Raw genomic sequence first — 15,994 nt, forward strand, 5'->3', positions numbered from 1 at the left:
CCTTTCCACAAAAGATTTTCACACGGTTCTTTTAGATTTACAGAAAAATAAAAGTATATTGCAAAAACAAGCAAAAACCCCAAAACCAAAATGCCCAAGCAAACAAAAAAATCTGTACTAAAACCAAAAGAACTTTGGGAGAATATGGACATTTCACTTTGCACCTAACACTGGAATCTAAAATCCCATACAGCTAACAGCATTCAGTCACACATGTATTTTTATATGCAGAATTTTAAATACTTCATGTAGAACAGTTTGAATTGAAAAAAAATTAATCACCACACAAAAGAAAATATTAACAGTACATACCAAGAGAAAATATTTCCCACAGCAGAATACCATAAGACCAGACATCACTTAGTGTTGTGTACAGGTTGTCAAAAATACTTTCAGGTGCCATCCATTTTACTGGGAGAAAAGTCTGTAATAAAAAGAAAGAAAGCCCAAGCACACCGATTAGTCATTAAGTAAATGCTTTCCATTGCAATTGTTGTTTGATAGCCAGGAATAACATTTCTCTATAAGAAAAGTTATGATAACCTTGCTAGTGTTTATTTTAATTCAATTTAATACAAAGGTACCAGGATTATAAGCAATGCTACTTGTTGCTCCCCACAAAAACTAGTCAAACCATATTCATTTCATTACTATCAAATGACCAGGTAGCAGATTAAGGTATGATGCAAAATCTGGCACTGCTGAACTAGGTCTGCTATGTCACTGTCTGACAGTTTGTCAATAGTTTATCCAGTCACAAAACCTGCCAGTTAAAAATGTCAGACTGTGAAGTACTAAATGTGTACCTTTTGGCTTTAAAACAGAGTTAGAAAAGATACAGGAATTAATAAACTGAAGATAAATTGCTCTGAGGAACATTCATCCCAATGGTCAATTACTGCAACCATCTTGAATGGCAAGAACATGAAATAGCATTTAAAACTGACAATTTTCATTTCAGTTAAAGCAGAGCTTCAGAGATTAAGTACATACACTGCCCTTGGAGACATAGTTGGAATCATGCATGATGTCTCTAGCCAGCCCAAAGTCACAGATCTTCACAATTTTTCCTTGAGCCAGGAGGACATTACGAGCAGCCAAGTCACGGTGCACACACTGTATGGAGAAAAATGAAGTTGTTCAAGGACATGTTTTTTGCAAGCGGGCCTCTGCCTTTACAAAAGGGTTGACTTTCTAGGTACAGTCCTAACAAGACCTTCTACTGAACAAACACCTGCTAACAGGGGCAGAGATGCATCACACCTGAGGACCAGCCAGTTCTCACATGGATGCATTTGAGGGGGGAGGAGGCAAAAGTGAGGTCACCCTTTCCCATTCTACCCATCATGTATTAATGATATGCCTGTTCTTCTGACCATGCTGGCTTGTGACTGCATGGACCCTTCACTGAGACCCTATTTTGATCCTCCACCATCTCTGGCAGCCTGACTCTAGGAATGTCACAGAATGCAGCAGGGAAGACAAGTGACTGCTGCTTTGATTTTTTCCCATCATGGTGATCTCTATTTCCAGGTAAGTGAGAAAGCTGACTATATCTCCAAAAAGAATACTATATTGTGTCACATGCTCAAAATCAAAATTTAAAACCATAGCTGCAGAAGACATTTATACACCTTATTCAGTTTTGCTTATTTTTTAATTTACTTACATTTTTAGAAGCCAAGAATTCCATTCCCCGTGCAACCTGGTAGGTGAAGCTCAGCAAATCCAGTAGGCTGAGGCCCTCTGAACTGTCATCTGAAAGAAGGTTTTTGACTTCTGATTCTTTTGAAAAAAGAAGAAAAATGTGGGTTTGCTGGGGAGTGTGAAAGAAGCATCCATCTTCCCCTACCTATCATGATTCTGAGGTGATAATTTTAGCAGAGTACCATGACCAAAACAGTCTTTTCATAGCAACTATTACCACTTCTAATGTTTGCATCAGTCACTGACACGCACTGCATTTTTAAAAACAGGCAGTATTAAATAATGTGTTTGGGTTTTCTTCTGTCTGTAATTTTTTCCCCTGGGAAGAGTAGGGAAAAAGTAAAATGAAAAAGGAGTGTTACTGGGTATTACTGGACTGTCACACAGGCTGTTTACTCAGTGTGTGGTACAAAAATATTGGTTTAGAGGTGATGCCTTCATTAGGGTTTTGTGCATGCATGTACATTCTTATCAGTTTACTTTTGCTGAACACTGTTGTTCCCAGGAAGTATTCACTGGGACTAATCCAATACCAGCAAAAAGGGTCAGTAATTCTGTGGCAACAGTTCTTATTTCTTTTATGAAAAAATGCCAGAAAAAAACCAGTCAAAATTCAGTGATTCATTTTCTCTGACTGTCCTGGAGCATGAGTACATAAGTCTGCCATGTAAATCTGGGACTGGATATGGTTCAGTTTCTGAGGCCTGCGGGCAGAAGTGATGGTGTCTGTTTTTAAACAAAAGCATATTTGGTTTCTGAGAACAGGGAAAGGGAATAGGATGCATTCATTATCTTCATTACATAATCCAGGAAAGTATTTGGGAGTGTTCTGCATTTGCTAAGTGTCAGTTAATGCAAAATGTAAGTGGAAAATGTACAATACAAACTACTATTATTTTTGGTTATTGCTATTGCTCAAAATCCTTCAGACTACAAGACTGATAAAATCACTGCCTACAGCCCCACTGCAGAACACAAGCACACAGTGTTCCAGCACAGAAACAAATACACAACTGGACCCCTTCTGCTCTAGCAACATGCACTCCTACCCCCAGAGCAGAATGGAAGAACAAAACCACAAGCTTTTAGCTTACAGCTTATGCTCACACTCTTGCTGAACAGAGCTAAACAGTTTGTGTACATTTAGAAGACAAAAATAACATACATGTTTACACAAGAGTCATTTGTATTAATGATACATGCAGAAGGGACAGTTCTACATTACCTGACATGGATTTCTTCTTATATGAAGCAGGCCGATCATACACAGATCTCTGAATATCAGAGTATTTAGAGCCCTCCTTCCTTTCCAGCATTGGCACATACTGAGTGGTATCAGCTTGTTTCATGTCCATGTATTCTCCAGTGTTTTCAAATGATAGTATCACATAACTGAAATTGGAAAAAAATACAAGTGTATTAGCTAGTGACTCCCCTGTCACAGCATGTGCATATCTAACCATTGACTTAAGGTGTACCATTGTATTGATGTGAAATTCAACAGCTGGCTTTTTCCTAGGCAATATATACATATATAAAGATCATTACCATATATCATATATAGAACATAATCATCATTTATTAATACATGTTACTGTGTATTACTGTACTCAAACACAAGCGCTTTGATCTTAGCCTTTTGCCATCAGTCAGGTATGTAACCATGCCTTATTTCCCAAAGTCCCACTGAAGTCAAGCATTTCTACCTAGGGCTTTTAGCTTAAGGTATTCCAAATGATAGATGTAATTTATTCACCCAGACAGTTTGCATCAAACCTAGTCCTGCTGAACAAACCCAGTCCTGCTGAACAAACCCATGCCCAGATGAATAGTACTGGCTTTACTCAGCAGCCCAGTCAGTTGATCTGTTTGTCTGAGTGATTTTTTTAATGAACCTCTGTTCACTATTTAAATCCTGGCTCATTTTATGGCATTACATTGTTGAATGTAGGATGACAAACTTCCTCAACCACCATCTGGAAAAAGTTCTGGGATGAACATTAACCATTAGGACACTATTGAGACTGGCTAAGCCATGGGTAGATTAAGGAGAGGACTTGAACTTGGAGAGCAAGCTCTGCCACAGAGTTGAAGGGAAGGAGTTTTAGACAGTGGAAATTCCCCAAGCATAGAAACAAGAAAACAGGTAGATGCACTTTACTTTTAAAAGTTTCTGGCATGTAGAGCTGAAAGGATGTTTGTTTGTTTGTTTGTTTAAAAAAAAAAAAGAAAGAAACACTGGGCTGTGATTTATTATTCAAAATCTTTAGGACATCAGGATATCTATGGAGAAACCACAGGGGTTCTCAGACTGCAGGTGTGTCTACATGCAGGAAACAGAAATCTAGGACACATGTCAGGGAGATTGAATAAAAACTATCTGGTCTTTCCCAGACCTAAACCTGACAAAAGTCTAACAAGAAAAATTAGGGGGGGAGTTTAAACCAATAAATGAGAGTAAATTCAATAAGGGTTAATAATGACTTAAGTCCTTAAGGTCATGTATTTAATTTTTTCATTTTTTTTCCCCACCTTCTTGTGCTTTCATCAGCGGGGTTCATCCCAAAGATATCCAAATCTTTTTTAGGCTTTTCTGGGTGTCGGTTCAGGAAATTGTCCCTATTCTTATGCAGGTAGTTCACCAAATCCCCATAAAAACAGTATTCAGTAATGATGTAAATAGGACCTGTTAAAATAAAGCAAAATTATGCATTGATGTGTGGGGTTTTTGAAAAACAGAAACAAATACAAAAAGACTCCAAAAGTAGTAGAAAATGGAGCTGTGACTTACTATATTTCTACCTACTAAATTATGATTGCAGCTATTACCAAATATCAAGAACTTTTCTGAAAAACTTATATTTGTTTATATTTGTTGGTAAATCCTTTACTTGAAACCTGTGTTGATGCCTGGAAATAGAACACAAACTTTTCCAAGGAACATTAGAATGATAATATAAAAGCCTTCAGGTACACAATATGGCAAAAAAACCAAAACCAAAAACATGCTCCAAATTAAATTTGGACAGTTATATAAAATTTGGCAATTAGAATATCTAGCCAATATTGTCCAGTTAGAGGACTAGCTGGTTAGGTAACCTCCAGCCTGGATTCTGCCCCATTGGAGTTCTCCCCCTGATCTCCTACCCTACCTTATGGTGTCTATGATTACATGGTGCAAAATAAAAGGTCCTTAGTAAGCTAACAGGCAAGACTAGATAAAATTTAAAGAACACATCAATAAGGATTTGTTCACTGTGGGAAAGAAAGCTGGAAAAATACTAGAAGTTATACGTAAGCATTTCACAGTCTAAAAAGCTACAAATACATGAAGATTGCATGAAAAGCTAAAAATATTTAGGCATCAATGTGCTTGTTAAATATTGAATGATGACCCTACAGCAAGCCTTTATTTTGTCAGCAAAACCCACCTGATTTTGTACAAGCTCCAAGCAGATTCACAATATTCAGGTGGGGGCCAAGATGTGTCATTATCTTCAATTCAGACATGAGTGCCTGTTTTTCACTGGATCTAGCTGTAGCTGTAGAAAAAACACATTAGCCACTCAGTGGGAGTAAGTCACCTTTTTCATACTAACAACAAATTTCTCCTTGCTTGTCTCATTGTAGCATTGCTGCCTCTGTGTCCTTTACTTGATATGTGTCTTTCTTAAGACTTGGAGAGGAGCCACAAATGATTAGTGAGGGACTCACTTGATGTGGCTCAGTAGCTGACCCAGTCTGTTTGTCCCTCTCCCGGGGTGTAGTGGGTTGCTCACGTGACACAGAAGCACTCTACAAGCTGCTCACTCAACACAAGCAAGCTCCCCATGGTTCCTACAGAATCACTGCATCTGATTCTCAGTTCTCATGAACCAGGAAATCTTCAGTGAACTTAAGATGCTTGTAAAAGACCTGCCTATTTCCCTTTTTGTATAGCACTCATTTGTTCACAGTGCTTGATCTTTCCCAATATTTGTTGAGTTATTGTAGCTGTTCAGCTAAACCTAAACTTTGGATGTTCTCAAATGCCTGGGTACCTTCAGGCTTGAAATACTATAAAGCAATCTAACATATAATTTTAAAATCCCATCATTTCACCATTCATTTTCAACTTTAGATATGATTAATTAATTTATAACAAGCAATGTTTGAATAACCCCATGGGAACTTGCACTACCTAGCTTGGGAAATGGAGCCATGACAACTTACGTTTCAGCATTTTCACAGCTACTTTCATCACCGGTTGAGAGCGACTCAATCCATATGCAGTCCCTTCAACTACTTTTCCAAATGCACCAGAACCAAGGATCCGACCTGAACACAAGGGAGAGCATTATTTATTTCAGAAAGTAACAGCAATTCAGCTCCTTTCCTGTCTCTATTCCTCTACAAGTTGATACTTGTGTGGAGAGGGCACATTCCCTTAGCCAGACCACTGATATTATTGCTCTTATTATATCTGGTCATTTTTAACTAGAAAAAGCAGATATGAAATGCTGTCATTAAGCACAATTCTTAAAAAGATGCAAGCAAACATCAAGAGCACACCTACACCTGGAAGTTCAGATCATTCCAATTCATCCCTTCCTGTGCTCTACCATCTTCACTTTATCCTCTCACATCATGGGTTGTCCTAGGCTTAGGCTGACCTCTTTGCCTCAGTCAGCACCTGATTAAAATACAGGCATGTTCCTGACTTGCAAATCTGAATTGGGTCCCTCAGCTATAGTTTAGGTCTATTATATAATGCTGGATACATCCAGCAGTAAAATGGTCTAAAGCACATCGATAGCACATTCAGAAACAGACAGGCAGCACCATTTCAGATCTGCAAGAAGCTGAAATACATATTGATCACATATGAGGGGAAACTTCTCTGAAGTTTAATGTACAAGTGTGCTTCATCTGCTCGAATAAATTGTATTGCAAATTTCCAAGTGCTGTAATGAAACAGCTAATGTTTATAGACCCTTTACTCCTCTCACAAATCAATTTAGACAAAAATTTGGGATTAATATACCCTGTCTTCTAATATGAATACAGTCTCCAGAAGAATTTTGTACAGGTTGATTGAGATTTTAGGGAAATACAAACTGCACAGACATACTCCAAAATACTGTATTTCATAGCTTCTGCATCGAAAACCAAGTTCATTAAGGGAACACTTAGTGAACGAACCTGTATATGAGGTCCAGATGCCAGAATACAGTCACATGCCTGACAAGCTGTTGCTCTGATTTTATGTTACTTTTTAACCTTGAGCACAGAAAGAACAAGCAGTGACTTTTACTATGGAGATATACGGCATTTTGTCTTTGACGTTCATTTGCAGTTTGAACTTGTCACCTTTTACACTTCTGAAGGTGTTTTCTGGCATGCAATGCCATATGTTTCCCTTATCCTCTAGCTACTGCCCCCACACTTTCATTGTACACATGCTCTTGAAAGAAAATTTCCAGCCAAACAATATCTACATCATTAGCAAGCACAAAAAGTGGTTAAAGAATGCTTAGCTGAGTTAACACTTAACACTTAAACTTCTCCAAGATTATGACAGCATAGTTTGTCATGCCCACAGAAGCTATGTGATTTCTTTTCAAGATTCCCATGCTCCAAAGGTTATCCTTTCCAATCAGGATGTGAGAAAGCTTCACACTAAATTTCAGACTAATTCAAACAACCTGAGTTTGAAATTTGGACCCTGAAACTTTTCAGACTGAAGATCTGGGAGCCATATGGCAGGATGCAGCCCTTCAGAATATGATGGCATTTGCTGATGCTCCTTGATCTTCTTCACAAGTCAGTTCCTCCCCCAAACCATACTGTCAGCTGAGCACGAGGCACACATCTCCCTCTCCATCACCTCTGCTGGCCTGGGGTGCATGTGGAGACAATGAGAGCACTTCCGGAATGGCAGGGAGCCATCACCGCTATTTACCCTTTTCAACCCTCGCTGCAGATGCAGCCCAAGCCCCACATCTTTTGCATTTGAAATTCGGAGCCAGGTGGGAGCTAACTGCCCAAGAACTGGAAGCATCTGTAATGCTGTCAAATTCTTGATGAGCGCTTCATTGAAGCTCAAAATAATAGTGCAAGCTTACTTCTCAGTATAAAGGCACTGCTGTGATCTGCTGGCTGAAGGAGCAGCGCTGCCTCACCACCACAGAGGGACTGTGCAGACACAGCAGCAGCTCCAGACCCCTCAGACTGGTGGAGGAAGAGCAGCTAATTCAGCCCCTGTACCCATCCACAGAGTTTATCTGCTGTGCCTGTCGGAGAGGTGCTGCTTCTCCGCTCAGAGGACACATGGGTGAAGTGTGTGAATTTGTTCCAGATGCAACCAGCTCAGCTGGACATTTCTTTTGCTGAAATTGGCCTGGGATAATCAACCCACCCCAAATGAAACCATAAGTCTCTTGGTCTATATTAAAAACCAAACAAGTGTCAGGCTTTATAATCTACACCCAGTTTCTAGACTCATGAAACTAGGTACCACATCTCTGACTGCTGTGTGACTTGCATCTTAACTTGCCTTTTTCAAATGGGCACAGGTCCGATCCTGTGTCAGACCAGCGTTTAATTTTATTAACATCACTGGGACAAATCAGTGGCTTTCTGAGAAGCGATGAGAGCAATTCTGCTGTCTCTGTACAGCCACCTTGGTATCCGGAGCAGCAGCACTCAGACCCCATGCCTCAAAAGACACTGCTCTCAGTTCTGGCAGCCAGATGAAGAGGTCCATGTCCTGCTGGCACCTCACTAATACTCAGCAGAGTCAGGAGAAGGCAGTGGTGTTAAAACAGCTCATGCCATTACTGCACTGTTCCTTCTGGTATGCACCTTCTGGATTTGCACTGCTTTGTGAGCCCTTTAAATAGCAGTGCACTGCACATACTGTGGATCAGTGATTGCAAAGGGAAATTTGCAGTATAACCCAAATTTATCAACTGAAGCTCCATCCAGCCAATGTTCAAAGCTGGCATTTAGCACAGTACTGCACTCCAGGCACTACTGGCTAGAAAAAGCAAATAAATGCCATCTGGCTCACACAGCTAGGATGGGAAATACTCATCTGGTGGAGCCAAAATGAGTATCTAACCTGCTTCAGAGCCCCCCTGAACTAAAGGTGTTATTGCTTTGCTGTCATCTCCCACTTAGATAAGAGAAAATCCACACAAATCAGAATTGTCAGCCACAGAAACAAAAGAGGGTCCCCCCTCACCAGCAAGCATTTAATATGGCAGAAGTGCCAGCAGGTGAATGTGTCAAGTAGAGCAGTTGTGCAATCCAGATTGCCAAAAGGATATGGAGCATTGGGTTTTAAAGTTACTGACTATTCTGAATACACTTGTAAATAAGAAGGTGTTGAAGCAGGCTGGTGCTCATGAGTCAGAGGGAGACAAAGTCACAGTGGTGGTCTTTAACAAGTCAGATCTGACAAATCCTATTTAGGCATATAATTAAAGTCTGGGTTGTAATAAAATAATTCCATAAAACATTCACCCTCCTCTAGTCTTCAATTAGCAACATGAATTTAATTAAAGGATATTGTTCCTGAACCAGAAATTTTTTCTCTTGCTTCTTTCAAGAATTAACTCTTTCTCAGTGATGGTGAAGAACTACACCAGGGGAGTATGTTTCTTAAAATATATCAAACAAAGTACACATTTTATCTTCTTCTCCTGTGTTTTGCAATACAATTTGGTCTACAGATATCTCCAAGAGAGGAAAGCCTTGTATGTTTAAAGCACTATCTGGATAGAATGTTAAAATTTTCTATAGTCATTACACTTTAAATTAATATAAATGAGAGATTGGGCCAGCCTTGAAATAATTACAACTGAATTCTGTATGAATTACAATGAGGAATAGCAAAGCAAGAAAGAAGAAGGGGAAGGAAGAAGAAAGAAGGACAGTAGCCACAAAAATATGCAGTTACTCACCACTGATATGTGCATGACATGGATTAATAATTTAAAAAATATTTTTAATAAAACTACATAATTAGTTGCAGATTTTATTGGCCTCTGTACATAAGTATATAAATGTCTTGCAGATAAAAATATACTGACATCCTTCTTTTGGATGCCTCAGCAGAAGTGAGGGTTGAAAAGGGCGTTTAACACTGAGAGTTCCCTAAGCCACGAAGGGGTGGACTCTGCACACAGGGCATGTAGAGGAGAACTGGAACAAAGGCCCAGGAAACACTAACACAAGGACCTCAGGGCTGATGCCACTGTAGAAGAGGATCAGGAAGGAGAACTGAGGAGAACAGACAGAGAGACTCTGAACTTTGTGGCCATAACTTCCATTGCTAATCCTGCAGAGACCTTAGAGTGGCCATTGAATGTCTTTCTTCTCAAAGAAGGGTGAGGCTAGTCCCTTACAGAAAACTTACCAAGCACTAACCCATCTCGAGGAAATTCCCATCTGGAGTCATAAGGCAGTTGCATTGGGTCCACATAAATGTACTCGTGGCCATCAGGGCTGATAGACTCAATGACTCTCCATCTAATCTCATACCTTGGCTTCTGCAGAGCACATTGAATGCAAAACCAAACATTAGTCCTGGACCTGACTTTAGAGCAGATCAAAGCCCAGCAGGACTCAGTACCCAAACCAAAATACTTTCCTACATACCTGTTTCCATATGATGACCAGGACAATCAGTGAAATTATCACAATCACTAACAGCACTAAGACGGCAGCAGCCACCGTCAGCTCTGATCTCAAGGCTGTGGAGTAAAAGACAGACCATATTTTCCTCATGAGCCATGAGGAACATCACACACATAAGACAACCACCTCCCCTATCATTGCAGTTCCTGTATCCTGCAGAAGTGGCAGGAGCAGCTCCTGAGGCTGGTGACTGTAAAGCCCAATGCTGCTCTGCCATCTTGTTTCAAAACCAAATGCAGATTGTCTAGAAGAATGTCCCATAGCCAGTATGAATAAAATGCTAAAATGAATTATGGAACCACATAATCAGCAAAAAGCAGGTGCACCATAAAGACCTATAAAATGCCTCATCCTGAGAAATACCAGGGTGGAAAAAAATCCACTTTAATCTATTATCTACAACAATCCATGTTTTTATCCATTAGGACAGAACTGGGGTGAGTGAGAGCAGGGTCAAACTGGCTGCTGTAATTGCATAGAAGGACAAAACAAACTCACTGGGAGCCACAAGCTTCAGTTCTCGAGTAACAGCACCGAGGTCATTCCTTGCCACACATCGCACAGCCAGGGTTTCCTCTACCTTCTGGAAGGTCACCTGGCTTTCCACCATATTTTTCTCATCCAGATGGGCCTCCATGTGTATGTCAGAGATATTGTTAGTCAAAAGGGTCCATGAGGTGTCATTGCTGCACCTGTAGAGAAGAATAATGGGGGAAATGTGCGTTTGGTGTAGGTATGGATAAATAAGAGTGAACAGAACAAGAATTACCTTTCCCTGCAAATTTCTTCTGACAACAAGACATTTAAGGGCCAGAAGGATCTTTAGACTGCATCTTTGAAAAACCTGAACCTTTGTTCCTTCAAGATAAAAATACTCCTCGAATGGAGGGACAGCTACTTCTCAAAATCCTTACTCAAACCTAAACTGTGGAATCCTTGGAGTCGGCTTACTGAACAGAAAGCTTTTATGAGAGAAACCTGAATTGATACATTGTTTTGTGTCCTATGGGATGAAAAACAAGGGCATTGATAACCTCTCTTGAAATATAAGCAACGTGCCTCTAAAAACAAGTAAGAATTATCTGAAACTTACTGGCTCTTGATGAGGAAAACATGGTACAGTAGCTAATTTTGTAAAGATAAAATAGAGGATACAAGTCATATTCCAGGTAAGAAACCAACCATTCCTCTTACTTTTTAATGTCCTTGCAAACCAGCCATTCCACATCGGGAAGTGGGGTCCCCTCTGCCAAACATCTCACTGTCTGCCCACCAGCAGAGCCATGGTGATCATCCACGAGAGCTGAGATCAGAGCTGGAACTGGGAAGGAGTCAGGAGTTTGTTAAAATGTTTGTCAGTGCCTACAAAAAAAACAGCTTCAAATTTCAAAGCAGGGCAGGTGTTGTTTGTCCAGCACCTTTGCAAGAGCTACAGACACAGACTCAACCAGGAGGCGCTTATCTCCCGTAGCTCAGAGAGGATTCTAGGCTAGAGCAATGAGAAGAAAGTGCTGCAGTTGTGCCACGTCTTCATGTCATGTTAAATGAGCTATCGTCCTACTGTCAGCTGGAATAACTTAGCTGGGCGGATAAAGTTTCTTTTTGGCTCAAGGCCAGTGCAGAAGTGAAAGCCAGGATCAGGCTAGAAAAGCTCCCGAGACTAACACGCACGCACTCCTCTGCTCACCCTGGTTCATGCCTTTCATATATTCATACTCTAGGCAATGCAGTGTGTAAGTGGATCAAGCCTATACTGTGTGTCATGAGTTCTGGGGGGCAAGGCTTTGGGCTGCTTACCTTGTATTAGCAATGAGAAGGTGTATCTTTTAATTTCATCTTCATTTTCAGCAACCAAAGTATAGTATCCACTGTCTTCCTCCTTGGCCCGTATCAATTTTAGAATACTTTGAAACCTGCAGAAATGCAAGCCTTTGTTAGTCCTTTTAAAGCAGACATAAGAAAGTAGTTTAAGTGGAACACGTAATCTGGGTATATTGAGATTATAACATAGTGACATTTAGTATTTCTGGCATGCCCTTAGCTGAGTCATTACTCAAGCAGTAAATAACTATCAACATACAACTGAGAAAGAAGTGGCCCTAGTTACTTTCTGCAAGGACCTGACAAAGCCCTGATTTTACTGGAAATAGCTGGAAATTACTGGTGTGGAGACATGTTAAAGGGAGCAAAGAGGTTTCTTGCTCAGGAACCTTGAAGAGGTTGATGTGATGAAGGTAGGAAAGGAAATCAGGCATTGCCCTTTAGAACAGAAAACAAATAAACTATTTTTAAATGCCACTGAAGAAGAAGCAACAAACTGAGATGTAAAGAGTGAGCAGGAGCAGTGCCCAGGTTTCTGGGGGAGGAACTCAAGTCAGCATGGTAAGTAAGGGTCAGGAGGTTTTTTACCTTGTTTCCTGGACTCTGTTGGAACTAGTAACAATCTCCGTAAGATTTTCAATCAGAGTCACATTATCCTTCAACCAGTACATTTTTGGTGCTGGGTAAGCCTGCACATCAACAACAAAGTTTTTGACTTCATGCAGGTTGACAGCTTCCAGAGGGCTAAACTGGGGCTCCAGGTGAACAAAGCCTTTGTCTGTAAATGAAAAAGCCTTGTGTAAAAAACACTATGAAACATCTTTCAAGAATGGTGTTTTCCAATGTGTTAATAATTTTGGACACTAAAATCAGACTATACCATGAACTGTAATGACCACTTTCTTATTTTCCTTAACCTCCTTGGTTGCATGCCGAGCAGTACATTCATAATCCCCTGTGTCTTTCACTGATGCCTCAGGAATGGTCAAGGTGTAAACCAGCTTCTGCGATGGGACTTTGATATCATCAAGTTTTATCAGACCTTTTTCTTTCTGTAGTTTGGAGAAGGAAAAAAAAACCTTGCTTAAGTAACTGAGCTGAAAGCACATCATTGAGGATCTTTGATATCCCTGAAGTGAGAGCAAACATCTAAATCCTGTACGGCAGAAGACTTGTTTACTTGGTTAAGGATGCCTTTTTGAGCCACAACAGAAAAGCTGTGCCTATAAAAAATGCACCCTTTTCGGGGCAGGCACAAAAGGTTGAGAACCCATATTTTGTTTACAAGAAGCAAATACCTTTGAAAATTTGGGTAAGCAACTTGATAGATCAATTCACTCTTTATGCACCACCTTTTCCTCAGATGTAAAAGCCACTTGAGTCCCCTTTGTCCAGTGTCCATGAAGGAAGATTAATTTTTATCCCCTTCATCAGACAAAAAGTAACCAGTTAATAGATGCTGTGTTCCACCTCCTCTTAAAACAAGAATAATTTCTTGACAAGGAGAAAAATCCTGAGAGTAAAAAGATGGTGAATATGACAGACTATGTTATCATGAGGGGCTGGTACAAAAATATGCTGGAGCTAGTTTTGAAAGGTGGCATATAGCAGAGACTGTACTGATGTGTAAGAGGGAAAACAAAACAAAACTTGCTCAAATAATTTTTCCACTTGGGCTCTTAAATAAAAGGTGAGATGAGGAGTAACAACTAGGTACACTTCAATTACATCATTCCTTCAGCAACCAGACTTTTTACATGGGGTACTCTGAAATTGCTTGGTACCGGCCCTAGCCAAGTTTCACTCAATAAAAGCTTTCACTGCAAAAGGATATTAAACCAGTTTGAGAAATTTCAGGGTTATACAGAAGTTTCAATATTTTCTTACTAGATGTTTCTCATTAGTAAATTCAGTGACCTTAAGAATCATTTCAGTTTACATCTGCATAATGAAGAACACTTAAGATTATAGACTTGATTCTTCACTGTCCTGTATTATTCCCAAGAACCAGGATTTAGGTGAGCTGGTTTAGAGGTTCAGACCTTCAGCAGCAGAGCTCTAGTCAGATATTCCACGTACTGAGATCTTTCTATTTCCACATTTCTTTTTTGCAACTGCACACAACCTGAGAGACAACATTCCTTCCTCAGCCATACCTCACCTTCTTCTCATGCTTTGCTTAGTTACTAACAGAAAATTCACCTTTTGGGACTGACTTTTTTTTATGGTAACCTAAAATTAAAAGAACTTACTTGGTTTTGTCTCCTCAGCTGAACTAATTCAGATAAGAGAAGAATATTTTCCAGCCCCACTTGCTTGTCTAATAAGTAACTACAAACATTGAGAGGAAAAAAAAGAGGTTTACCACTTTCCCAGGATAATTCCACTGTAAATTGACCACCTCATTGTCAAAGACCACACAAGTTACTACGATGGTCTCGCCTGTTTTGTAGACGGTTTTAAGAGCTTCAATTTCAACAGGCAGCTGTGAAGTAGCTAAGAGAAGAGAGAGAAAGAGAGATCTCGTTTAGTTTTTAAAAGATTGCAATTTTCACATGGTGCAGCTTCAGAGGAAAAATTCCATCTCACTTCCTCTACTGAGGCATCCCCTTAAAAATTCAGTAAAAGCACTGCTGATCTATACTAATATAAATAATTTGTATTCAAAGCATGAACCACACAGGCATTGGGTTCAATCCCACAAAGAAGTTATCCACAAATAAAATTTCAATTAGAGGTTCCTGTCTCAAATGCCCCTGTAAAAAGGCATTAGATATAAGAGCAATTTCCCATTTTGCTAATCAGTGACTGTCTTTGAGAATTCCTTGATAGCCAGGAAAAATGTTTTAAAAATAATTAAATCATTGTATTTTTCAGGCTGCCCAGAGTTCTACAACTCAAAGCCACTGGGAAAGACCAGCTTTTTAAGTTGTGTTTCAGCAAATATGATGAAAATACATGGATTATAAAACATTTTTCTTGCAATAATTTTGGAGAGAAGATAAAGTTAGGGACACAAAATTCTCATCAAAATTGTAAGTAAACTTGAAACTAAGTAACTGGCAGTACTGCCAGAGGAGCAAGAAGCTCATCATTGGAGAAACGTCTGATATAACCCCCTGATTCTGGTGCTCTTACAGTGTGAAGAAAGAACACAATCACTTCATTTTTTAAATGAACAGAAATAAATACCTCTTATAATATAGATGAGGAACTCGTCAGATTTGAACTCCACGCCTTTAACCGTTGTTTTGCATGTGTATGAGCCCGCAGGAAAATTGCCTATGAAGCCTTGTTTGGTGTCATATAAAGCATACATGGGCTTGTCTAAACTGTTAACTAAAGTCACTTGAGCATCTGGGTCACTTGTCCGACAAGGAATAACTGCAGGATCACCTTCTTCTACTAGGATGAACTGGTCTTCTGGTATAGAAGGAACAAAAGGCATGTCTGGGTCTGTAAAAAACAAGAGGCAATCTTACACTCTCTAGTTTGTAGCAAGTCCATGTACAAGAATTGAGTATCAATGACCACTTACAGGCCATAAGTGAAACTTGCACAGTTCATTCTCCCCATGTTTCAGATATTGCAGTTGAGGTTTGCTAATTTCATGTGGTATCTCATTTAACTATTTGATGTGACATGTAATGAAACATTTCTCCTAAGCACAAAGCAGGAAATGTCTTAGGTTCCTTTGTGACAATTCAAGATGCAAAATGAAAAAGACAAAAGATCGTCCCCCCAAAATGCTAAGTGTTATCAATCACAACTCACATGATTTTAA

At 39.7% G+C, this 15,994-nt stretch overlaps 1 protein-coding gene across 1 annotated transcript in view; it reads right to left on the reverse strand.

Moving 5' to 3' along the window:
* The window catches only part of PDGFRA (platelet derived growth factor receptor alpha), a 34,721-nt gene that overhangs the window by 7,128 nt on the left and 11,599 nt on the right, over positions 1–15,994 (reverse strand). The window contains exons 4-19 of the mRNA XM_058838637.1: positions 15,403–15,666; positions 14,576–14,706; positions 13,091–13,262; positions 12,799–12,988; positions 12,187–12,302; positions 11,584–11,710; positions 10,888–11,081; positions 10,351–10,445; positions 10,109–10,241; positions 5,920–6,024; positions 5,139–5,249; positions 4,240–4,393; positions 2,933–3,099; positions 1,670–1,785; positions 994–1,116; positions 313–424 (exon numbers count right to left, since the gene is read on the reverse strand). Coding sequence (XP_058694620.1) covers positions 313–424; positions 994–1,116; positions 1,670–1,785; positions 2,933–3,099; positions 4,240–4,393; positions 5,139–5,249; positions 5,920–6,024; positions 10,109–10,241; positions 10,351–10,445; positions 10,888–11,081; positions 11,584–11,710; positions 12,187–12,302; positions 12,799–12,988; positions 13,091–13,262; positions 14,576–14,706; positions 15,403–15,666 — 2,310 coding nt within the window. The remainder of the gene's footprint in view (positions 1–312; positions 425–993; positions 1,117–1,669; positions 1,786–2,932; positions 3,100–4,239; positions 4,394–5,138; positions 5,250–5,919; positions 6,025–10,108; positions 10,242–10,350; positions 10,446–10,887; positions 11,082–11,583; positions 11,711–12,186; positions 12,303–12,798; positions 12,989–13,090; positions 13,263–14,575; positions 14,707–15,402; positions 15,667–15,994) is intronic.

This window comes from Poecile atricapillus, chromosome 4, assembly GCF_030490865.1.
Source record: "Poecile atricapillus isolate bPoeAtr1 chromosome 4, bPoeAtr1.hap1, whole genome shotgun sequence".
In the NCBI taxonomy this organism is placed as follows: domain Eukaryota; kingdom Metazoa; phylum Chordata; class Aves; order Passeriformes; family Paridae; genus Poecile; species Poecile atricapillus.